The sequence below is a fragment of the Dromaius novaehollandiae genome, chromosome 27, assembly GCF_036370855.1.
Source record: "Dromaius novaehollandiae isolate bDroNov1 chromosome 27, bDroNov1.hap1, whole genome shotgun sequence".
Classification (NCBI taxonomy): domain Eukaryota; kingdom Metazoa; phylum Chordata; class Aves; order Casuariiformes; family Dromaiidae; genus Dromaius; species Dromaius novaehollandiae.
In genome coordinates this window covers 2,350,636-2,374,213 of record NC_088124.1, presented here as the reverse complement: position 1 = coordinate 2,374,213, position 23,578 = coordinate 2,350,636, and the positions used below count along the sequence as shown (strand labels likewise).

The following is a 23,578-nucleotide window of genomic DNA, read 5'->3' as shown; positions in this document are numbered from 1 at the left end:
GGCCGGGCGGCCTCATCTCCCGGCTCCTCTCCGCCGGGCCGAGCCGAGCACCTGCAGGGGAAGGCAGAGAGGCGGCCGTCAGCCCCCGGGGCACGCCTGGGCCCCCGCTCCGGCCCGAGAAAACCCCCTTTCTCCGCAAAATGTCTCATTTCCTTGGGAAACAGGGGCGTAAAACCCCAAACTCCAACGTTTCATCCCGAAACATCCTCCCCCAACGCCCCGAGCCCGGGCACCGCGGGTGGCTCTGCTGGGACCGGCCTGGGGTCCCGCTTTGCACCCAAGGGTGCTTCCCCGGCGAAGGGTGCCCCACGGGGAGCCCTGCGGGGGGGCCGAGACGCGCCGCCAGGCCGGGGACGGCTGAAATCAGTGCTCCCCACTGCCCCCCCCCGCAGCCCCGGGGGTCCCCCCCAAACTGGCGGCCCCCGGTGCCGGGAGGGGGGTTTCCCCCCCATCGGGGCCGGGGGAGCATCGCTCCGAGGCTGGGGGGGGCCGGGGACCCTGCCTCCCTCTCCCTCCCGGGCCGGTTTCCACCATGCCGCGGCATCCCCCCGGCCCCCCCCTCCCGCCCGGCAGGCCCGGGGCGGCGGTGAGGGGCGAGCGGCGGCCCCGGCGCCGCCTCCACCCCGGGGGGCGCCCCGTTCCCCACCGCGCCCCCCCTCCCCGGGTCCCGGCGGCGGAGGCGGGCACCTACCCTGGGGGGCTCCATGGGGGCGGCTCGGGGCCCCGGGGCCGGGCGGGGATGCTCGGGGCTGGGGCCGGCGCCGGTGCCCGGAGCCGCCGCAGCGAGGGATGAGCGGAGCCGGCAGCTCCCGCACCAGCCGCGCTGCTGGGTCCTAAACGCCTCCCGCCTCGCTGCCCGGCCCCGGGGCGAGCCGCCGGCCCGGGGGGGGGGTCCCGGGGGGGGGGGCGGCCACCCGGGGAGCCGCAGCCCGGGGGTGTCACCGCCACGCTGTGACCAGGCGGTGACCAGGCCCCCCGGGCCCCTGCTTCCCCGCTGGCAGGCCCTCGGTCGTGCCTCAGTTTCCCCATGCCAAGGATCATGGGGGGGGGCTGGGGAGGGGGTGGCGATGCCCCACGAGCGGGTCCCACTGGGGGAACCGGGGGGCGGGTGACAGGCGAGGGAAGCACCCAGGGGGTGGCGGGGACCCACACGCGTGGGGCGCGCAGCTGGGTGCAGGGGGTCGCACGCGGGGGGCACCCAGCTCTGCCCAGCCCGGCCCAGCACCCCTTCCCTCCGCTCGCAGGGCAGCACCTCCCCGCCGGCCCCGTGCCTCAGTTTCCCCAAACGCCCGACTGTTTCCTCGCGAGAGGTTTTGCATCATGTCCCCCAAAGCCCGCGGGGGGGGTGGCAGGCTGCAAACCCCCCCGGCAGCAGCACCAGGCCCAGCTCGGTGGGCGCCCGGGCTCGAGCGGCGGCCCAGCGGGTCCCGGCCCCACGGGCAGCGGGGCGGCGAGCGGGCGATGCCTACGCGTGCCGCAGGCCCCGGGCGTCACGTGCCCCATTGCTAGGTTACGAGGACCCAAAAATAAATCCTCACCGCCGAGATTAGAAACGCGGGGACCTCGGATGAACCGGGCCCGCCACGCTGGGGGGGAGCGGGCAGCGGATGCCGACGGCTCCCCGGCGTGTGCCGGCTCGGCTCCCCGGACCGCGGGAACGCCGGCAGCCTCCGGGCCTCCGCTGCCCCACGTTTCCCCCCCGCCTGCCCTGGTGCCGCAAAACCCGGGGATGGAGCCCTCTCCCGCTGCGGCATGAAGCAGCCAGGACCCCCCCGTCCCGCTAACCTGGGGCACCCCCTGAGCCGGGTGCACCCCACAGCCTGGGTGCATCCCCTAATCTGGATTTATAGCCTAACCCGGGTGCATCCCCTAACCCGGGTGCAAACCCTAATGCGGGTGCAAACCCTGACCCAGGTGCACCTGTAAACTGGGTGCAAGCTTTTATCTGAGTGCAAACCCTAACCCTGATGCACCCCCTAACCCGGGTGCAAACCCTAAGCCGGGTGCACCCCCTAAGCCGGGTGCACCCCCTAACCCGGGTACACCCCCTAATCAGGGTGCAAACCCTAATCCGGGTGCACAGCCTAACCTGGGTGCACCCCCTAATCCGGATACACCCCCTAACCCGGGTGCAAACCCTAATCCAGGTGCACCCTCTAACCAGGGTGCACGCCCTAACCTGGGTGGACCCCCTAACTAGGGTGCAAATCCTAACCCAGGTGCAAACCCTGACCCGGGTGCACCCCCCGACGTGGGTGCCCACCCCGACCCGGGTGCACGTCAGTCCCGCTGCCCCCTGCTTCCCCTCTCCATCAGGCCGGTGAAAAGCGGCGTGGGGCCGTGCCGAGCCGCCGCGTGCACCCCCTTTTTTCCGGGGGGTCCAGGGGGGTCTGCAGAGCCGGGACACGAGCAGCATCCGAGCCCTTTCCAGCGCTGGCATCGCTCCGAAACTGGGCCAGCACCGCTCACCCCCCCTCCTTTGCAACATCTCCGAGCAGGATCAGGCCCTGAAGGTTATTACCCCCCCCCGGGGAAACTGAGGCCCGAGCCGGGGCTGCCCGTGGGCCCCCGCGCGCTGGTCCTGCACCGTCACGGCGGCGACATCGCCAGCGCGACGGAGGCAGATTTATGGGCTCTGCTGCTTCCTGCCGCCGGAGCATCAATAATTGAGCGGGCGCTGGGCTGAGCCGCCGGAGCACAGCCTCGCCGCCGCCCCTCGCGACGCCCCGGTCTATATGTATATACTGGTCTATACTGGTGTATACTGGGCAGAGGGGGGGAGTAGCTGGCTGCTGGCTGGGCTGATGGGAGGGTGCCGGGGGCTGGAGGGTGGACGGGCAAGTGGGTGACAGACAGACGGCTGCATGGCCAGAGGGGCATCCCGGTGCCCCAGCACCCTGGCACCCCAGCACCCTAACACCCTGGCACCCTGGCACCCTAACAACCCAGCACCCTGACATGCTGGCACCTGGCACCCCAGTGCCCCAGCACCCGGGGACCCTGCACTCAGGCACCCTGGCAGCCCATCACCCTGCATCCAGCCACCCCAGCACCCCAGCACCCTGACACCCTGACACCCAGGCACCCCAGCACCCTGCACCCCAGTGCCCCAGCATCCTGACACCCGGGCACCCTGACACCCCAGCACCCCAACACCCAGCACCCCAGTACCCTGGCACCCAGCACCCCGGCACCCAGCAGGGTGGCAGGTGCCCTTTCGCGGGCCAGGGGAGGGGGGGACGCCCGTGTTCCCCCCCCGCCTTCAAAGAAAAAGCTGCTTCATCTCGGCGCTCGTCGGCTCCGGTTCCTTTTCCTCTAATTTTGGACCCAAAAAAACCGCACTAATGTTTGCGTCTAAAAATACGCGCGGGAGCCAGAGACACAACTCACTTACGTAAGCGGGGAGGGGGGAGCGGGGCCGGCCGGAGCTGCACGCCGGGGCGCAGCACCCCAGGGTGCCCCGGGGCGACCCGGCCTCGCCCCCCCTTCCCCCCCCCCCCCAGCCCGGGGCCTGGATGCGGCTGCCCCCCCCGCGTGCCGCCCCCGCTCACGGCGTGGAAAGCCGGACCGGTGCTGCCGGTGCAGCCGGTGCCATGGGATTTGGGCCGGTGCCATGGGATTTGGGCCGGTGATGCAGGATTTGGGCCGGTGCCATGGGATTTGGGCCGGTGCTGCCAGATGCAGCCGGTGCCGCGGGATTTGGGCTGGTGCTGCCGGATACAGCCGGTGCTGTGGGATTTGGGCTGGTGCCCTGGGATTTGGGCTGGTGCCATGGGATTTGGGCCGGTACTGCCGGATGCAGCTGGTGCTGTGGGATTTGGGCTGATGCTGCCAGATGCGGCCAGTGCTGCAGGATTTGGGCCAGTGCCATGGGATTTGGGCCGGTGCTGCGGGATGCAGCCGGTGCTGTGGGATTTGAGCTGGTGCCGTGAGATTTGGGCCGGTGCAGTGGGATTCGGACCGGTGCTGCCCGATTGGGGTTGCCGGCCCAGCCGGAGCCGTGTATTAGGCAGCTGGCTGGGGGGATTAGATGGGGGGGGATCTGGGGAAGGGGTAAAGCAGAGGGGGGGGCAATGGATTGGAAGGGGGGGGAGGATAAACCCAGAGACAGATAAAGCTGGAGAGGGAGGGGTGAAAGGAGCTGGGGGGGGGGATAGATGGATGGGGGGGGTGGACAGATGCAGGGAGGGGGATGGATGCAGCCAGGGGGGATGCACCGGGGGGGGGGCAGTTGCACCGGGGGGGGGGGTTGCATCTCGGGGGGTTGGTTGTATCGCGGGGGGGGGGGATGCAGCCGGCGAGGATGCAGCCGGGGGGGGGGGGGATGCAGCCGGCGGGGGGGGGGATGCAGCCGGGGGGGGGGGATGCAGCCGGGGGGGGGGGATGCAGCCGGGGGGGGCGGCGGCGGCGCGCGGCCCACGAGGGGTTAAGCGGACGCGGCCCCCATTGGTCGAGGCCGGCGCGGCCGCAGCCAATGAGAGGCCGCCGTGCGCGGGGGCCGCGGCGCGCCGGGGCCGCCCCGAGCCCGCTGCCCCGGGGCCGCGGGCGCGCGCTGCATCGCGCCGGGGCCGCACCGGAGCCGCACCGGAGCGGCGGGGACGCTTCGCCTCGCCTCGGCGCCTGCACCGCCTCCCCCCGCCGCACCGGCACCGTCCCTGGCCGCTCCGCCGGTAACAGGCCCCCGTAACGCCACCGGGAAGCGGAGCCGGGGGGAGGGCGAGCATCCTTCCTCCGCCCGCGCCGCTGCCGGCACCGGCCCCGCTTCCATCTTGCAGCAGCGCCGCGGTGGGGGGGAACCGGCGGAGGGGGGCGGCGGGAGCCCGGTGCGCCGGAGCCGCCGCCCCCGCAGCGGCGGGGGCTGGGCCGCGCTGCCCGGCGGACGAGCGGGGGGGCCTGGCCGCCGGCCCCGGTGCGGAGACGGGCCCGGAGCGGCGCGGCTGCGGCAGAGCCGGGAGCCGCGGGAGCGGCCCGGCAGGCCCGGCCCGGTGCCGGCCGTGACAGCGGCAGGATGGGGCCGCCCCGGCGGCAGCCGTGACAGCGCAGGAGCCTGGCGGCGCCGCTGCGGCACCGTGGGAGCGGGGCCGCGCCGCACCGTGACACCGCAGGAGCCTGGCTGGGACGCCGCGGGAACGGGAACCGGACCGCGCTGTGCCGTGACACCGCGGGAACCGAACCGGACCACGCCGTGACGCCGCGGGAACCGGGCTGTGCTGCACTGTGGCGCTGCGGGAACCGGACCACACCGTGCCGTGACATCGCGGGAACTGAACCGGACCACGCCGTGATGCCGCGGGAACCGGACCGCGTCGTGCTATGACATCGCGGGAACCGGGCCGTGCTGCACCGTGACACCGCGGGAACTGGATCCCGCTGTGCCGTGACACTGCAGGAGCCTGGCTGCGCCACCGTGACGCCGCGGGAACCGGACCGCGCCGTGCTGTGACACCGTGGGAACAGGATCACATCGCGCTGTGACACCTCAGGAGCCTGGCTGTGCCACCGTGATGCTGCTGGAACGGGACCACACCGCACCGTGACACTGCAGGAGCCTGGCTGCGCCACCGTGACGCCGCGGGAACTGGACCGCGTCGTGCCGTGACACCGCGGGAACTCGACCGCGTCGTGCCGTGACACTGTGGGAACCAAACTGCGTCGTGCTGTGACACCGTGGGAACTGGACCGTGGCATGTTGTGACACCGTGGGAGCAGGGCCGCACTGTGCCGTGCCACCGGGCAAGTGCCACCACGCCGTGACCCCCCCGGGGGTGCCGCATCGCCCCGCCAGCGCGGGGGCACCACCATGCCGGCGCCGCCCCGGTCACCCCCCGCGTGAGGCCGGCGGCCGGACCATGGCGGGGTCCCGGGGGCTGCCGGTGCCGGCGGCGTCCCTGCTGCTGCTGGTGGCCCTGGTGGCCCCGGGGAGCCGGGGGGCGGCGGGGTGCCCGCCGCGCTGCGTCTGCGCCTCCGACATCCTGAGCTGCTCGCAGGCGGTGCTGAGCGGCGTGCCGGCGCCGCTGCCCCGCTTCACCGCCGTCCTCGACCTGAGCCACAACAACGTGAGCCGTCTGCGGGCCGACTGGGCGCCGGGGCGCCTGGCCCACCTGCACTCGCTGCTGCTCAGCCACAACGGCCTCACCTTCGTCTCCAGCGAGGCCTTCGCCCACGTGCCCCACCTGCGTCACCTGGACCTCTCCTCCAACCGCCTGCGCGCCCTCGAGGAGAACCTCTTCAGCGACCTGGCCGAGCTGGAGGTGCTGCTGCTCTACAACAACGAGATCGCCGCCGTGGACCGCACGGCCTTCGAGAGCCTGGCGCGCCTGCGCAAGCTCTACCTGGGCCGCAACCACATCGCCCGCTTCCCGCTGGAGCTGCTGCGCGAGGGCAGCCGGCCGCCCCGCCTGGCGCTGCTCGACCTCTCCGCCAACCGCCTGCAGAGCCTGCCCGCGGGCGAGCTGCAGGCGCTGCCGGCCTGGCTGCGCGACGGCCTCTACCTGCACGGCAACCCGCTGGCCTGCGACTGCGCCCTCTTCGAGCTGTTCGCCCGCGGGCGCCGGCGGCGCCTGGCCGCCGTGCTGCGCTTCCAGGAGGAGCTGCGCTGCCTGCTGCCGCCGGCCAAGCGGCCCGTGGGCATCCTGGCGCTGGGCGGCGCGGAGCTGCTCAACTGCAGCGAGGCCCGGGAGGCCGTGCTGGAGGCCCACCTGGGCGACAGCGTCACGCTGGGCTGCGACAGCCGCCTGCGAGCCGCCGGCGCCCGCGAGTGGGTGACGCCGGCCGGCGAGCGGCTGCCGCCGGGGACGGGCAACGGCAGCGCGGCGCTGCTGGCCGACGGCAGCCTGCGGCTGCGGGCGCTGCGGCCCGAGGACGGCGGCACCTACGCCTGCTCGGTGCTCAACGAGACGCTCTACGTGGAGCTGCTGGTGCACAACTTCACGGCGCGCGGCGGCCCCGACACCCTCAACACCGCCTACACCACGCTGGTGGGCTGCGTGCTCAGCGTGGTGCTGGTGCTCATCTACCTGTACCTGACGCCCTGCCGCTGCTGCCGCTGCCGCGCCAAGGCCACCGCCGCCGCCGCCGCCGCCCCGCGCGACGCCAGCGCCGCCTCCTCCGTGCTCAGCGCCACCCCCGAGGCCGGGCCGCCCCGCGCCGCCCGCCGCCGCGACGCCGCCTCCGCAGCCGCCGGGGACCCGCCGCCGCCCGCCCGCCGGGGACCCCCGGGCCGCAGGAAGGTGTCCGATCCCGAGTCGGTGAGCTCGGTGTTTTCCGACACCCCCATCGTGGTGTAGGCGGCGGGGCGTTCCCGAGCGGCGCGTGCCGGCGGAGCGTTCCCGGCCGGAGCTGGCGGTGCCCATGGGTGCGTGTTGGCGGGGGCGGGCGGCTGCGTCCCGGCGTTCCCGGAGCGGCTCGGCGGAGGGCATCCGCGCCCGGGGCGGCGGGGAAGGAGGATGAGCCGGACTCTGGGACAGCCACCGGCACCATGGGGAAGGATGGGCTGGACTCTGGGAAAGCTGTCCAGGATGACGGGAAAGGAGGATGAGCCAGACTGCGGGAAAGCTGCTGGGACCATGGGGAAGGACGATGGGCCGGACCACGGGAAAGCCACCGGGATTGCGGGAAAGAACGATGGGCCGGACTCCAGGAAAGCCGCGGGGCCCACGGGGAAGGAGGATGAGCTGGGCTCCGGGAAAGCTGCAGGGACCACGGGGAAGGAGGATGAGCCGGACCACGGGAAAGCCACCGGGACCACAGGGAAGCTGCTGGGACCGTGGGGAAGGAGGACGGACCGGACTGCGGGAAAGCCGCTGGGACCACAGGGAAGGACGATGGGCCGGACTGCGGGAAAGCCACCGGGATTGCAGGAAAGGACGATGGGCCGGACTCCGGGAAAGTCGCGGGGACCACGGGGAAGGAGGATGAGCCGGACTGCGGGAAAGGAGGATGGGTCGGACCGCGGGAAAGCCACCGGGACCGTGGGGAAGCTGCTGGGACCGTGGGGAAGGAGGACGGGCCGGACTGCGGGAAAGCTGCCGGGCACCGGGAGGGGGGACACGGCGGCGGTGCGGAGGGACAGACCCAGCTGGCGGCTCTGCCCGTGTTTTCCCCGGCACGTTCATCCCCGAGCACGAATCCTCCCGGAGAAGCACGCGGCCCCGTCGCCTCCCGCGCAAGCCGTGAGCCCCATCCTGTCCCCTGCCCCGGGGGGGGCGGCAGGGCTCGGTGTGGGAGCTGGGCGCTGTCCCGCTGTCCCCGTGCCCCCGCTGTCCCCGTCCCCCCGTGTCGCCTCTCCGCTCCCGCGTCCTCGGTGCAAATAAACACAGTTTAAGGTCTGACGTGTGCAGCCTCGGTGCTGGATTTGGGGGCCTCACCCACCCCCGACCCCCCCCAGCCCCTCTCCCCAATCCCCATCCTCCCCCCAGCACCCACTGACCCCCCCCATGGTCCCCAGCACCCATCTCCCACCCCACTGCCCCCCCCCCATAGCCTCCCTCCTCCGGGGCGGGGCCAACTGAGCGGTGGGCGGGGCTTCAGCGGCTGGGGGCGGGGCTTCAGCGGCTGGGGGCGGGTAGGGGCGTGGCCAGGGAGGTGGGCGGGGCTTGGCTGCCCCCAGGATTGGGGGGGGGAGGCCACCCGGTCCCTTGCCCTGTCCCCGCGGGGAGCCGGGGCACCCTCCTCCCCTCCCTGTCACCGCAGGGCTCCCGGGGACCTGGGGCCACCCCTGTCCCCCCGGGGCTCCTGGGGACACCCCTGTCCCTGCCCCATCCCCTGCACCAGCAGGCAGCCAGGGCCCCCCCATCCCTGCGGGGCTCCTGGGGACACCCCCATTCCCCCCCCCCCCCCCGCGGGGCTCCTGGGGCCACCCCCATCCCCCTCCCCCGCGGGGCTCCTGGGGACCTGGTGGCCTTCTTGGGGACACCCACACCTGCGTCCTCTTCCCTGTGCCAGGGACAGGGGAGCCATCCCCCGTCCCCTCCCTACAGGGCTCCAGGGACACCCCTGTCCCCTGCTGTCCCTGCAGGGCACCTGGGGCGGTGGGGACATCCCCAGGCCCTGGGGAAACTCTTGGGGACACTGGGACCATCCTCAGCGTCACGGCACGGTCCCCAAACGCTGCAGGGAGCAAGGGGACGAGACTGCCATCCTGCCACCGCCCGGGGCCAGGGGACATCCCTCCTTGTCCCACCGGAGCCCGGTGCCACCCCGCACCGCCCCCTCGGCCCCCCCTTCTCACTCCTGGGGTGGGTTTTTTTCTTTTCTTTCTTTTTTCTTAAAAAAGAAACAAAAAACAGCAATAGTAATTCTTATAAATATCCCAGCCCGGCCCCGCGGCTGCCTCCTGCGGCCAGTCCTCCGCCCCCGGCCCGCGCTCGCGGGGTGCTGCCGGCTCCCGGGCCGGGCTCCCGCGCCGGCTGCGGCTCCTCTCCCGGGGGGGGGGCTCGTGTAGCAGCAACAGAACAGGAAAAATAAGAGTCTTGAGGTATTTTTACGGAGTTTTTTCCTTTTTTCCTCGTGTCGGCCTTTGCGTGGTGTCGGGTTTGTCTGGCGGCTTTTTGCGCTCGCTTTAGAAAAAATGATAGAAAGTTATAAAAAGGAAAGCGGCGGCTCCGAGGGCGCCGGGGGGGTCGCGGGCGCGGGCCGGCGGCGGGCTCCTCCGTTAATGTGCTTTCGACTGCAAGGAGAGAAGAGAGCGGAGGGTGAGGCGTGGGGGGCCACCAGCTTTGTCCCCACCGTGTCCCCCCCCCAACCAGGGAACCCCCCCCAACCAACGCCGGGGCAATGCCACCACCGTCCCCCCACGGGAATTCGGCCGCCCAGATTCCCACGGTGCCACCCCAGGGGGTCCCGTGGGAATTCGGCCACCCAGATTCCCATGGTGCCACCCCAGGGGGTCCCGTGGGAATTCGGCCACCCAGATTCCCATAGTGCCACCCCGGGGTGTCCCGTGGGAATTCGGCCACCCAGATTCCCATAGTGCCACCCCAGGGCGTCCCGTGGGAATTCAGCCACCCAGATTCCCATAGTGCCACCCCAGGGTGTCCCGTGGGAATTCGGCCACCCAGATTCCCACGGTGCCACCCCAGGGCGTCCCGTGGGAATTCGGCCACCCAGATTCCCACGGTGCCACCCCAGGGCATCCCGTGGGAATTCAGCCACCCAGATTCCCATACTGCCACCCCAGGGTGTCCCGTGGGAATTCAGCCACCCAGATTCCCACAGTGCCACCCCAGGGGGTCCCGTGGGAATTCGGCCACCCAGATTCCCACGATGCCACCCCAGGGCGTCCCGTGGGAATTCGGCCACCCAGATTCCCATAGTGCCACCCCAGGGGGTCCCGTGGGAATTCAGCCACCCAGATTCCCATAGTGCCACCCCAGGGTGTCCCGTGGGAATTCGGCCGCCCAGATTCCCATAGTGCCACCCCAGGGCGTCCCGTGGGAATTCGGCCACCCAGATTCCCATAGTGCCACCCCAGGGCGTCCCGTGGGAATTCAGCCACCCAGATTCCCACGGTGCCACCCCGGGGCGCCCCGGCCCGAGCGCAGCGGCGTCCCCCGCGTCCCCCCTCACCTTCAGGGCGCTGCGCTTCTCCTCGAAGCCCGGCGGGACCCCCGGCTTCTTCCTGCGCGCGGAGCAGCCCGAGTCGGCGGGGGCCGGCGGGGGGGCGGGGGGCTTGGGCTTGCCGGGCCGGCAGTACGTGGCGGCGTTCTTGCGCTTCTTGGCCTCGGCGAGGCAGCTCGCCGCCAGCGCCTTGGGCCCGTGGAGCGGCGAGGCGCGGTTTTCCAGCTGCGAGGCCTTCACCGGCGGCGCCGGCGGCGGAGGAAGAGGAGGAGGAGGGTGGCCAGCGGCCCTGCAGTCCAGCAAGCCGGCCCGTTTCACCCGGGAGCCCGGAGCCACCGAACCGTTGAGGGAGGACGACGACGACGACGACGGGCAGCCCGGCGAGGGTTTCGTCTTGCCGGGCGGGTGGGAGACCTGGCAGCCGGGGGCTTTGCCCTTGGCCGTGTCCGCCAGGCAGGTCCGTTTGTAGGGGGGGCCGGCGGCGGCCCCCGGGGGCTGCTTGCGCTTGCGGGCGACGGCGTCGGGCTCCTTGGCTTTGGAGGATTTGCTGGCCTTGGTGGAAGGCAACTTGCTGAAGGAGGGCGAGGGGATGTTGGCGGGCAGCGGCGACGTGATGGACTGGCTGCCGCCGCCGGGGCACTCGGGCTGGCTGCAGGCGGCCGCCGCGGGCGGTGACCCCCCCGCGTAGGCCAGGCTGGCGGGAGGCCGGGCGTCGCGGGCACCCGCCGCCGCCAGGCAGGGTGCCGAGGGGCGCGCGGGGCCGGCGGGCGCCGGGGCGCCGGGGCCGCAGCTCGGGCCGGCGGGCGCCGGGGCGGCGGGGAGCTGCGGGTCGGCGGCCGGCGGGATCTTCCTGCGGGACGGCGCGGGGTGAGCCGGGACCCCCCCAAATCCCCGCTCCCTCCCCACCGCGCGTTATTGCAAAGCCCCAAAGCCGAAGCTGCTCTCTAAACGCAGCGAGGCCGCGGGGACCCCCCCAAAACAGCCCTCCCCGCCGGTGCTTGGGGTTTTGGGGGGCTCCTCCAAGCTGGTGGAGCTCCCCACGGCGGATTCACGTCGCTCCCTGGGAGATTCGGGCGCATTTTGCCCGTGGGATGCTGGTGTTCAGCGCTCGTCCCCGGGACGGCGAACCCCAAGGTTCCCCAGCCCTCGCCGAGCACCCGCCGCCCCCCGCCCCGAGCCGGGCGCCCGGGGGGGCCGCGCCGGCAGCCGACTTACTTCCACATGTGCGAGCTGAGGTGCCTCTCCAGCATGGAGCCCAGCGCCGAGCAGAAGCGGTCGAGCCGCCGGTTGAAGACGTAGCAGCCCGGGCTGAGCAAGCGGCTCCCGAAGGTGCAGAACTGCACGGAGGCGGGGCGGGGGGGGGACGGAGAGGGACGGGGGGGTCCGGTCAGGGCGGCCGTGCCGAGCCCAGGCGGGTGATGGGGAAGGGGGGGAGCGATGCTGGTCCTACGGCCGCGGGACCGGGAGGGGCTGGCGGCGGGCGCCCGCGCCGCGGCCCCGCACTCACCGCTTGCGGCCGCGGCGGGCGCGAGGCGTACTGGCAGTCGGGGCGGCGAGCGTCCTCGGCCTCCTCCTCGCTCTCGTCGCTCGAGCCCCGGCTGCCGCCCTTGGGCAGGGCGAAGGGGTAGAGGCCGGCGTCTCCCTCGCCCGAGGCCGCCGCCGGCGGCTCCTCGGCGTCGCTCGCGGAGGAAAGCCGGGACCTAGGCGCAACGGGGGCCGACGGGTGAGAGCCGCGCCGGGGGCGGGGGGGCATCCCGCCAGGGCAAGGTCCCACGCGCCCCGCGGCATCTCCCACCTCGGTGCCCCACGGGTGCTCACCTGGGCGGCGGGTGGGTGGGGGGCGGCTTGGCGCGGCAGGGGGGGGCGCCGGGCAGGCCGGCGGGGGGCTGCGGCGGCGAGGCGGCGTCCTGGCAGAGGCGCTCGGGCGGGGGCTCCTTGCGCGGCGGGCTCTTCTCCTTGGGGCACTCGCCCCTGCGCGAGCTGGCTTTCAGCTCGGCCACCAAGACGTCGAAGTCCTTGGCGCGGCCTCGCACCTCGCGGCGCTGGTGCACCGAGTGGATCTGCGGCGGGGCGCAGCGGCCGAGGGGTCAGATCCCCGACCCCCCCGGCAGCGGCCGGCCCCCCCGCGCCCCCCTCCGCCCCGCGCTACCTTGCAGGTCAGCAAGCGGGTGCAGATCTTCTTGGTTTCGGGGTTGAGCACGCCGCACTGCCTGTTCAAGTCGCACTCCTTGCCTGCGGGGCAGAGCAAAGAAAGCCGAGCTGCACGGGGCGCCCGGGCCCCCGCGGTGCAAAGCCGGGCGGGAGCAGAGGGCCTGTCGGGGCGCCCGGGCTCTCCGCCACCTCCGTCCAGCCCCGGCGCACGTTTCCACGCCGCCGGTGCGCCCCTCGGGCCGAGACGGGCTCTCGCCGCGGCGTCGAGGGGACGCTGTCGCCGTGGGGCGGCCGCGCGCCGGCGGGCCCAGGCGTCCCCGGCGAGCCATGGGGCAGAGCTCGCTTCGGCTGCAGGAGGCACCGCCTCACCGAGGCCACCGCGGGCCGGGGGCCGCCCAGCGAGGCCACCGACGTCCCCTCGGCGGGAGCGGGCCGGCGGGACGACGGCGTTTAACCAGCCCCAACCCACCCCGGCCAGGGCGGGAGGCGGACGCGAAAGCGGAGCCCGCTCCGGGCGAGAGAGCCGCGCTTCCCCCGCGCGGGGCGAGGGGAAACGTCCCGGATAGCCGTACGCTCGGTGCCGAATTCAAGGTCCTGCGGTGACCCCGCTGCGCCTGTCCCTCCTCCTGGGGGGGGGCTGCAAGCTCCTGGCCCCCTTCGCCCCCTCCCCGGGCAACCGCTCCAGCCGGGCGAGCCCCCCCCGGTCCCAGCCTCTGCCTAAGTTCTGCTATGGCATCGCTCACTGTAGCCTGAGAGTGCCCGCAAACACCGCAGCGTCTGTCCGATTCCCATTTCTGGGTTTCAGCCCTGGCTCACGCTGCGTCTCATGGTGCAGGGCTCACAGCTCCTGAGCTGCATGCGCTTCTTCCGGGCTATACCGCCCCGCGGGCAGAGGCCCTAGACCTGCTGGGTGAACGGAGCTGCGGTCAGGGCGATGCCGGGCGGCGAGCGCGGCTCCTCTGCATGCAGGAGGAGAGGTGGGAGCTGCCCAGGTACCTACCCGACCGCGGCAGGCGGGAGCCGGGCCGCGCTGAACCGCAGCGCGGAGCGACGGGGCGGCCCGAGCCCGGCCGGGCCCCCCCACCCCGGCTACGCGGCGCCGCCGCCCCCCCCCCCGCCCCCTTTCCCCGCGGCGAGCACGGAAACGGGACTCACGCGCCGTCTTCTTGTGGGACTTGGGGGGCGGCTTGGAGGCGGCCGGCTCCTGCTCCCCGGGCGCGGGCGCGCTCTCCGGCCTCCTCGCCGGGCCGGCGGCGGGTGCCAGCGAGTCGCCTCCCGCCTTGGCCGCCGGCTCTTTGGGTGCCGCCGCCAGTGAGGGTTTCGCCGGCGGCTCTTTGGAGCCGCACGCCGGCTGCCCGGGCCCGGCGGGGGGTTTGGGGGGCACTTTGATCCCTTGCCCGTCCGCTTTGGGAAGGCTGGAAATCTTCTCCAGGTTCACCACGGGCACAAAGAGGCTGCGGGGAGAAGGGGTGAGGTGAGAGGCGCCCCGTGGCCCCCGTGCCGCCGCCGCTGCCGCCACCGTCCCTCGCCGGCTGCTCACCAGAGATTGTCCTTCTGGGCCTTGTCGGGCAGCGGCTGGGCTCGGCCGCGGGCGCCCGGGACCTTCTCCCGCGGGGCCTTGGTGGCGCCGGGGACGCCGCAGGCCGGCGGCTGCCCGTTGACGGCGGGGCACTTGGGGGGACCGGAGCCGGCCCGGGCGTACAGCTTGCTCAGCGGGCCGTGGCGCCGTTCTGCCGGGATAACGGAGGGAGGGGGGAAGCCCATGGTTATCCCGCTCCGCGGGGACCCCCCTGTCCTGCCGAGCCCCCCCCCCGGCCCCGCTCCGGAAGCCCCCCCGGCTCACCGCAGTGCTTCTGGAAGGCTTGGGGCTTCACCACCTGGCTGCAGTGGTTGCACACCACCAGGTAAAACTCGTCGTGCGCCGGGCAGTGGCCGAAGATCGACATGTCTGCGAGGGCAAAAAGGGCCGGTGAGAGACCCCGTCGCGTCCCGCCGTCCCTCGGCACCCGCCGGCGGGCAAACGCAGCCCCGAAACACCGCGTTTTCTCCCCAAAGCAGCCGGCGCGGAGCGGAGGGCGCTCACCTTCCTTAATCAGCGTCATCGCATCCAGCTTCTTGCTGCCGCTTTTACCGCTCTCCTCCTGCTCCGACCCTGCCGGGGACAAAACGTGGCGTCAGCAGCGCCAGGCACCGCGGGTGACGTCCCCATCCGAGCCAGGCCCCCTCGGTCGGCCCCGAAACGTCGTGCGGCACGGCTAAGCCCGCACGCTCTCGGGACAAGTCCCATCCGTGTCACGAAGTGCGCCGGCCTCGAGGAACCGCGCGCCGGCCCCACGGCAGCTCCGGCTTCTCCCGTCGGCAGCGCGACATGTCTCCGCGCTCCCGAAGCCGGGGACGAAGCCCCGAACGGCGTAGGGAGAAGCCGGAGCTGGGGGAGAGCGAAACCCGGTGCCGACCGGTGCCACCGGGCCGGAGCAAACCCGCCGCCGAGGAGATCCTGCACTGCAGCCCACCGGGAGCCTGGATTAGACCGAAGCGAGCAGCGCCCGCGCCAGCTATCAGCGCCGCCGCGTTTTCAATCCGGGAGGAGGAGAGGGAAAAACAACCCACCTTCGCCGACAGCGCCAAAGGGAATTTGCTTTGCAGCCCTGGCTACGAAACGCTGAAAATCCCGGCGCTTTTTGGGAGAGCACCCGAGGGACCCTGCCGCCGCGCGCCGGGGTCTCGGCAGTGACCTGGGCATCCGGGCTGCCAGTGCGGCCCCCCCGCGCGGGGACGCCCCCGTCCCCGTCCCCGTGTCCTGGCTGGCTGAGCCGGGGGGGTCCCGGCCCCGGGCGGCTGCACCCAGCCGTGCTGCGTGGGCACCCGTGGCCCAGCCGGCTGTGCCAGCAGGGCCCAGGCCCATCTGGCCGTGCCGTACTGGTGCCCAGTCCCATCTGGCCGTGCCGTACTGGTGCCCAGGCCCATCCGGCTATGCCATGCTGGTGCCCAGTCCTGTCCGGCATCATGCCCAGTCCCATCTGGCCGTGTCGGTGGTGCCCGTGCCCAGTCCGGCTGTGCCGTACTGGCTGCCCAGTCCCATCCAACCGTGCCGTACTGGCTGCCCAGTCCAGCTGTGCCATACTGGACACCCGGTCCCATCTGGCCAGGCCATACTGGATGCCAAGCTCAATCCAGCTGTGCCATACGGGATGCCCTGTTCCATATGGCCATGCCAGCGGTGCCTGCGCCCTGTCCGGCCACGCCATACTGGTTGCCCAGTCCCACCTATACGGGTTGTCCAGTCCCACCTGGCCGTGCCACACTGGTTGCCCAGTCCCATCCAGTCGTGCCATACTGGTTACCCAGTCCCGTCCGGCTGTGCCGTACTGGTTGCCCAGTCCCATCCAGTCGTGCCATACTGGTTGCCCAGTCCTGTCCATACTGGTTGCCCAGTCCCGTCTGGCCGTGCCGTACTGGTTGCCCAGTCCCGTCCATACTGGTTGCCCAGTCCCGTCCGGCCGTGCCAGGAGGCACCCGCGCCCCCTCCCTGCCCGTCCGGCCGTGGTGCCCGGTGCCGGTGCGGCAGCGCCCGGGGGGCCCCGGTGCCCCGCAGCTCCCGGGGCGGCAACCGGAGCGGGGCGCCCGCCGGGGCAGCGCCGGTGCCCACCGCCCGCTCCGGGCTGCCCGCTGCCCGCTGCCCGGCGCGGGGCTCCTAGTTCCCGGCACTCGGCGCCGGCTGCCCGCTGCCCGGCCGCCGCGGGGCGGCGCTAGGACCGGGGGGCGGCGGGCGCGGCTCCGTTTGGCGGCGGCCCCCCCGCCCGTCCCCCGCCGCCGCCGCCGCCGCCGCCGCCCCTCACCCGGCTCGGCCGGCGGCCCGGCCCGCTCCACCCAGGCGCTCCAGCTCTGCCCCGCGAAGTCGTCGAGGCTCGGCAGCCGCCGCTCCGCCGCCGCCGCCATCGCCGCCGCCGCCGCGCGCCCACGCACCGCCATCGCCGCCGCCGCCGCCGCCGCCGCCGCGGGAGCGCGCCCCCCCGGCCCGCGCCGCCGCCCCCGCCCCCCGCCGCCCGCGCATGCGCCGCGCGCCCCCGCCCGCCGCGCGGCACCATGGGGGATGTAGGCCGCCCGCCGCCTCGCCTCCCCCCGCCTCGCCTCCCCCCGCGGCCTGGGCCCGGCGCGGCCTCGGCCTCGGCCTCCTCCCGCCCCCCCGGCGCGAAGAAACCGGCCGCAGGCGACTGTCCTGCCGGCGAGCCCCGGCGCCCGCCTTTATTCAGCGCCCGGCCGCCGCGCAGCGCCCGGGCCCGCCGCCCCCCCCACCCCCCCCCTCCCCGGCAGCACCGGGGGCTGCACCGGGCCGGCGCCCCGGGGCCCGTATAGCTCCGGGACCGTGAGCACCCACCCCCCCCCGCAGCTCGGGGCACTCGGGGCTGTGCGTACGGCCCCTATGGAGAGCCGGGTGCCCAGGGGCTCTGCATACCCCTATATACCGGGTGTTTGGGGTTATATAGGGCCCCTATAGAGAGCTGGGTGCCCAGAGGCTGTGCCTACCCCTATACACTGGGCATTCAGGGGTTATATACAGCCCCTATGGAGAGCTGGGTGCCCAGGGGCTACACATACCCCTATACACTGGGTGTTTGGGGTTATATAGGGCCCCTATAGAGAGCTGGGTGCCCAGGAGCTATGCCTACCCCTATACTCTGGGCATTCAGGGGCTGTATACAGCCCCTATGGAGAGCTGGGTGCCCAGGGGCTACACATACCCCTATACACTGGGTGTTTGGGGTTATATAGGGACCCCTATAGAGAGCTGGGTGCCCAGAGGCTGTGCCTACCGCTATACACTGGGCATTCAGGGGTTATATACAGCCCCTATAGAGAGCTGGGTGCCCAGGGGCTCTGCATGCCCCTATACACGAGGCATTCAGGGGTTATATACATCCCCTAGGAGAGCTGGGTGCCCAAGGGCTATGCATACCCCTATATACTGGATGTTCGGAGTTACATATGGCCCCTATAGAGCTGGGTGCCCAGAGGCTACGCAGTCCCCTATACGCCAGGTGTTCAGGGGTTATATACAGCCCCTATAGAGAGCTGGACACCTGGGGTTACCCGTTACACAGAACCGCGCTCCCAGGGGTTATATATAACCCCTATATGGCGCCAGGCACCCAGGAGTTATATATATACCCCATCCACAGTGCTGGATACCCAGGGCTTATACATACTCCCTATGTATAGCACGTAGGGCTTACGTCTATCCCCATACAGAGCTGGGCACCCAGGGGTTAGAGCTATCCCTATATAGAGTTGGATGGTAGGGGTTGTATATACCCTTATATAGAGCTGGCACTCAGGTGTGATATACCCGTATACGGCGCTGGTGACCCAGGGGTTACATATAGCCCCTACACAGAGCCGGACACCCAGGAGTTTGACGTGCCTCCTATAGAGAAGCAGACACCCGGGGCTATACGTGCGCCCCGTACAGAGCCGCAGAGCAGCACCCCGTGCCCAGCGTCCCCTATAGCAGCCGTGCCCCGCCGCCGCGGCCGGCCCCGGGGGGCACGGGGGGGGGGGGGCGGGGGGGCTACTGCTTGTCGATGGCGCCCTGCTCGACAGCGCTGTCGCGGGGGGCGCCCGGCGTGTGCCACGTCGTCTCCTTGAAGACGAACCAGCTGTTCCCGGCCCACAGGAGGAAGTTGATGAAGCCGAAGAGCTGCAAGGGAGGGCGAAGAGCGGGGCTGGGGGGGGCTCTGCGCGGGGGGGGCGAGGCAGGCAGCGGGGCGCCCGGTGCCGGAGCTGGCAGTGCGGATGCAGCGCGAGCGGGTGGGTGCGTGCGCTGCCACTGCCCTCTCCCGGCTGCGGTCAGAAATAGCGGGGGCGGCTGTGCGCACGAGGGCAGCTGTGTATGCGTGTGTGTGCATGCGTGTGCATGCGTGTGTGCATGTCTGTATGTGTGTGCATATGTGTGTGCGCATGTATGTGTGCATGAGTGCACGTGCACGTCTGTGTGCATGTGCATGCATGTATGCGTTTCCATGCGTGCCTGCGTGTCTATATGCGTGTGCATGCTTGCATGTGCATGTCTGCGTGCACGTGTGTATTCATGCATGCACGTGCATGTCTGCATGTGTGTATATGTGTGTGCGTGCATGCACATGCATGTCTGCATGTGTGTGCAGGCATTTAGGCATTTGCATGCATGTCGGTATGCGTGTGCATGCATGTATGCGTAGGCATGCGTGCATGCATGTGTGCACGCGTGCATGCATGTCTATGCTTGTGCATACATGTATGTGTGCGTGCATGCGCGTGTATGTGTGCATGCACGCGCATGTCTGCATGCGTATGCCAGTGCATATGTGTGCATGCACGCCTGCATGTGTGCATGCATGTATATGCATGACTGCATGTGTGCGTGCATGCATATGCACGCATGTGTGCATGTGCACGCATGTGTGCATGTGTGCACCTGCACATACGTGTGTGTACATGCATGTGCATGCCTGTATGCATGTGTGCGCATGTCTGTTTGCATGCACGTGCATGGCTGCATGCGTGTGCACGTGCATTTGTGTGCGTGTGCATGCAGAAGCATGTCTGCATGTGTGTGCATGAAAGTTCCTATGTGTGTGCATGCGTGTGTGCATGCACATGCATGTCTGCATGTGTGTGCGCGTGCGTATGAGTATGCAGTATGCAGGCACGTCTGTAGGCATGCACGTGCATGGCTGCATCCGTGTGTGTGTGCCTGTGTGCATGCATGTCTGCATGCATGGGCATATATGTGCACGCACGCACACGCATGCATAGTGTGTGCACATGCATGTGCATACTCGCGTGCATGCGCGTGCATGCTTGCTTGTGCATTCACGTGCATCCATGCACCCGCGAATATGCACGTACGCATGCACGTCCATGCATGGGTTCGCCCCCCCGTGCAGCTCCCCAGCCCCCCCTTCAGCCCCCCCGGGGACACACACGCACGCACGCACCCCCCTCCCCGTGCCCCCCGCCGGGGGGGCGCCGGGGGGCGGCTCTCACCACGGAGATGTTGGCCAGCCCCATGGCCGGCGTGGCGCCCGCGTTGCACACCACGTCCTCGCCCTGGCACACGCTCATGGCGCCGATGAGGCTGGCGGGCCGCGTGGCCCCCTTCACGTCGCTGAGCCCCTTGCCCCACGCCGCCGCCGCCACCAGCCACAGGAAGGCGAAGGCCACCGTGGCGCAGAAATCCTGCCGGCGGACCCAGGCGCCCGGCTGAGCCCCCTGCCCGGGCCGGGGGACGGGGCCCGCCGGCGGCGCGCGGCCCTTACCGCGCACGGCAGCCGCTGCTTCTCGCCGTAGAGGACGTGGAAGCGCAGGTAGAGCACCAGGGCCGCCATGGCGTAGAGGAAGGAGAAGACCCCCAGGGTCACGAAGAACTCGGCGGGCGCCGAGAAGTCCCCGACGAGGTGCAGCGTGTGGCCCTCGGCGGCCTCCTCGCAGCTCGGCATCTCGAAGGGCACCTGGTACAACCTGGGCGCAGGGACGGGGCACGGCCGTGGCGGGCCAACGCGCCGGGGCTGCCGGCGCGGAGGCGAACGGCGCCGCCGCGTCCTGCCCGCGGTCCAACGTCGGCCGCCCGGCAAGGCGGGGAGGTGGGGGGAACCCGCGGCCACCCAAAATGCACCAAATCCCACATCCACCCAAAGTGCACCAGAGCCCGGAGGCACCCAAATTGCTCCAAACCCTGCAGCCACCCAAAATGCACCAAATCCCACATCCAGCCAAATTGTACCAAAGCGCAGAGGGACCCAACTTGCATCAAGCCCTGGAGGCACCCAACGTGCTCCAAACCCTGCGGCCACCCAACTGGCACCGAACCCTGGAGGCACCCAACTTGCTCCAAAGCCCGGAAGCACCCAAAATGCACCAGACCGCAGAGGCACCCAACGTGCACCAGACCCCGGGGGCACCCAAATTCCTCCAAAGTCTGGAGGCACCCAAATTGCACCAGACCCCAGAGGCACCCAACTTCCACCAGACCCCAGAGGCACCCAAAATGCTCCAAACCCCCATATCCACCCAAAATGCACCAAGTGCACCGGACCCCACAGCCACCCAAAGTGCTCCAAAGCCCGGAGGCACCCAACATGCACTAGACCCCGGAGACACCCAAAGTGCACCAGACCCCCATATCCACCCAAAAGGCACCAAACCCTGCAGCCACCCAACTTGCTCCAGACCCCAGGGGCACCCAAAGTGCATCAGACCCCGGAGGCACCCAAATTGCACTGAACCCCAGAGGCACCCAAATTGCTCCAAAGCCCGGAGGCACCCAAAATGCACCTGACCCTGGAGGCACCCAACATGCACCAGACCCCCATATCCACCCAACTTGCACCAGACCCCAGAGGCACCCAACTTGCACCAGACCCTGCAGCCACCCAACTTGCACCCGACCCCGGAGGCACCCAAAACGTGCCGCGTGCCCCCGAGGGGGGGTTTCGCCGCCCCCTCACCTGAAGGGGTACCCGAACTGCACCGAAATGACGCTCATCTCTTTGCTCTCGCCGTTGCACTTCACCGTGGCGCCCGTCTCGCCACTGAAGGAGCCGCAGGTGCCGAAGGCGAAGATGGCGAAGAGCTGGGAGAGAGCGACGGGGTGTCGGGGTCGCCGGCGGGCGGGTGGCACCCCGGGAGGGCGGGTGGCACCCGGGGTGGGTGCAGGATCCGGCCGCCGGCGCTGAGTCACGGCTGCGGCGAGCTGCCACCCCGCAGCTGTCGGCCGCGGCGCGCCAGCTCGCCGGGGGGGGACGGGACGGGACGGGACGGGGCACGGGGGGGGCATCTGCGCACCCTGCTCCCCGCCGGCGCCCCGGGACCCCCATGGCACCCGTTGCCCCCCCCCGGCACCCGCTGAGCCCCGTGGTGGTGCCCCGACGTCACCGTCGCCTCCGGGCAAAGCCACCTGCTCAAGGTCACCGCGTGGCCGGACCCAGGCGTCCGGGTGGCTCCGTGCTCGGGGGGGGGATCCCCCCCACCCATGGGTGCTGGCACCCGAGGGGGCCCCCTGGTCCCTGGGGGCTGCTTTGGGTCTTCGAAAAGGGACGGGGGGACCCCGAAAGCGCGCAAGCCCGGAGGCTGGGGGGGGGGGTGCCGGCACCCCGGGGTGCTGGGGAAGGAGGGGCTCCCGGTGCCCTGGGGTGGGGGGCACGGGGGGGGGACACTCACCCACTGCAGCACCTTGATGAAGCCCAGGGGCTCCTGGAGGCGGCCCCAGCGCATCCCGCCCAGGACGCGCTCCTGCGGGAGAGAGATGCCGTGAGCCCCCGGCCCCCCCCTGCCCCGGGGGGGGCTGCACCGGAGGGGGGGCTGCACTGGGGGGGTTGCACCGGGGGGGGGGGTCTGCCCCACGGGTTGCACAGGCAGGTTGCACCGGGGGGGCTGCCCCATGGGTTGCCCCACGAGTTGCACTGGGGGGGGGGGGTGGTGCACCGGGGGGGGGGTTGCATTGCTGGGTTGCACCAGGGGTTGCACCGGGGGGGGGTTGCATGGGGGCTGCCCCGGGGGGTTGCACTGGGGCACCGGGGGGCTGCACCGGGGGCTGCCCCGGGCACCGCACCGGGAGGTCGCGCGGAGGTGGCGGGGCGCAGCGGGACCTACCTGGAGCCGGGGCGTCTTGTCGCCGGCCGCGGGGGCGCCGGGCTCCGACATGGCCGGGCCGGGGCCGTGGGCGCTGCCTCCTCCGCCGCCCGCTGCGGCCGCGCCGCTGTCCGAGCCGCCGCCGGGAGCCCCCGCGGCCGCGGCCAGGGCCGCCCCGGCCCCCGCCCCGCCCCCCCCGCGGGGACCCCGGCCCCGCCCCCGCCCGCCCCGCGCCCGCCCATTGGTCGGCCCGGCTGTCCGTCAGCCCGCCCGGCTGCCCGCCCTGCCGCCCCCCCGCCCGTCCGTCCGTCCGTCCAGCCGTTTCTCGGTCCGTCGGTCCGGCCGCACACCCACCCGTCCGGCCATCACCCGTCCGTGCCTCAGCCCGCCGGGCCGTCCGTCTGTCCGCCCGCCCTGACCCCTGACCCCGCACCCTGACCTCTGACCTCTGACCCCACAGCCTGACCCCGACTCTAGCGCCCTGCCCCCACACTCTGACCCCTTACCGCACAGCCTGACCCTGGACCCCATACCCTGACCCCAACCCCACACCCTGACCCCGACCCCAGAGCCTGACCCCTGACCCCACTCTCTGACCCCACGCCCTGACCCCTGACCCGAGCCTGACCCCTGACCCCACGCCCTGACCCCACGCCCTGACCCCTGACCCCATACCTTGACCCCAACCCCACACCCTGACCCCTGACCCCACACCCTGACCCCACGCCCTGACCCCTGACCCCATACTCTGACCCCAACCCCACACCCTGACCCCTGACCCCATGCCCTGACCCCTGACCCCTAACCCTACAGCCTGACCCCTGACCCCACACCCTGACCCCTGTCCCCTGCCTGCGTCCCCTCCCCCGTGTCCCCAGGCTGCCCGTCTCCCCCGTGGGGACACAGTGGCTCCCCGGGACACACACGCACCTTGAGGTGGGTGACACTGAGGGGCGACACCGGCAGGGCTGGGTGGCCGCGTGCGCCAGCGCCCGGGGCAGGAAGCGCGGCGGGGGGGGGGGGGAAGCGGAAGAGCGGGGGGGGGGAGGAGGGCACCCTGCCCCTCCCCCACCGCGCCGTGCCACCCCTCCCCCACCGCGCCAGCCCCTCCCCCGCCGGCCCTGCCCCTCCCCCTTGCCGCACTGGCCCCGCCCCCATTCTGCCCCCGCCCCGCCCCCGCCGGCCTGTCCCGCTGGACGGGCCCCGCCCCCCGGGACTGGCCCCGCCCCCTCCCTCCGCGCGGCCCACGCCGAGCAGCGCC

At 71.8% G+C, this 23,578-nt stretch overlaps 3 protein-coding genes across 3 annotated transcripts; 1 reads left to right on the top strand and 2 right to left on the bottom strand.

Moving 5' to 3' along the window:
- Nucleotides 1–4,484: 4,484 nt before the first annotated feature.
- On the top strand, nucleotides 4,485–8,330 carry AMIGO1 (adhesion molecule with Ig like domain 1). The gene has a single exon (XM_064497937.1). The coding sequence runs from the start codon at nucleotides 5,850–5,852 to the stop codon at nucleotides 7,284–7,286; it is 1,437 nt and encodes a 478-aa protein (XP_064354007.1). The 5' UTR covers nucleotides 4,485–5,849; the 3' UTR covers nucleotides 7,287–8,330.
- Nucleotides 8,331–9,507: 1,177 nt separating this feature from the next.
- ATXN7L2 (ataxin 7 like 2) lies at nucleotides 9,508–16,758 on the bottom strand. Its single transcript, XM_064497936.1, has 11 exons — nucleotides 16,548–16,758; nucleotides 14,792–14,860; nucleotides 14,552–14,656; nucleotides 14,249–14,438; nucleotides 13,864–14,162; nucleotides 12,707–12,789; nucleotides 12,376–12,617; nucleotides 12,065–12,257; nucleotides 11,773–11,894; nucleotides 10,567–11,407; nucleotides 9,508–9,667 (listed from the first exon to the last, which is right to left on the bottom strand). The coding sequence occupies exons 1-11, from the start codon at nucleotides 16,678–16,680 to the stop codon at nucleotides 9,653–9,655; spliced, it is 2,292 nt and encodes a 763-aa protein (XP_064354006.1). The 5' UTR covers nucleotides 16,681–16,758; the 3' UTR covers nucleotides 9,508–9,652.
- Nucleotides 16,759–16,920: 162 nt separating this feature from the next.
- SYPL2 (synaptophysin like 2) lies at nucleotides 16,921–23,292 on the bottom strand. Its single transcript, XM_064497938.1, has 7 exons — nucleotides 23,248–23,292; nucleotides 22,339–22,430; nucleotides 21,907–21,978; nucleotides 21,195–21,319; nucleotides 20,007–20,208; nucleotides 19,735–19,926; nucleotides 16,921–18,406 (listed from the first exon to the last, which is right to left on the bottom strand). The coding sequence occupies exons 2-7, from the start codon at nucleotides 22,387–22,389 to the stop codon at nucleotides 18,278–18,280; spliced, it is 771 nt and encodes a 256-aa protein (XP_064354008.1). The 5' UTR covers nucleotides 22,390–22,430; nucleotides 23,248–23,292; the 3' UTR covers nucleotides 16,921–18,277.
- Nucleotides 23,293–23,578: the final 286 nt, after the last annotated feature.

What these genes read in the sequence shown, in the direction of transcription:
- AMIGO1 (XM_064497937.1), top strand. Translation starts at nt 5,850, where the DNA reads ATGGCGGGGTCCCGGGGGCTGCCGGTGCCGGCGGCGTCCCTGCTGCTG.
- SYPL2 (XM_064497938.1), bottom strand. Translation starts at nt 22,389, where the DNA reads ATGTCGGAGCCCGGCGCCCCCGCGGCCGGCGACAAGACGCCCCGGCTC. An exon ending in CAGTTCGGGTACCCCTTCAG is followed by an intron (nt 20,209 to 21,194) that starts GTGAGGGGGCGG and finishes CCCTGCGCCCAG; the next exon opens with GTTGTACCAGGTGCCCTTCG. An exon ending in GGCTGGCCAACATCTCCGTG is followed by an intron (nt 18,407 to 19,734) that starts GTGAGAGCCGCC and finishes CCTCCCTTGCAG; the next exon opens with CTCTTCGGCTTCATCAACTT.
- ATXN7L2 (XM_064497936.1), bottom strand. Translation starts at nt 16,680, where the DNA reads ATGGCGGTGCGTGGGCGCGCGGCGGCGGCGGCGATGGCGGCGGCGGCG. An exon ending in GCCCAGAAGGACAATCTCTG is followed by an intron (nt 14,163 to 14,248) that starts GTGAGCAGCCGG and finishes TTCTCCCCGCAG; the next exon opens with CCTCTTTGTGCCCGTGGTGA. An exon ending in CTCAGCTCGCACATGTGGAA is followed by an intron (nt 11,408 to 11,772) that starts GTAAGTCGGCTG and finishes GCCGTCCCGCAG; the next exon opens with GAAGATCCCGCCGGCCGCCG.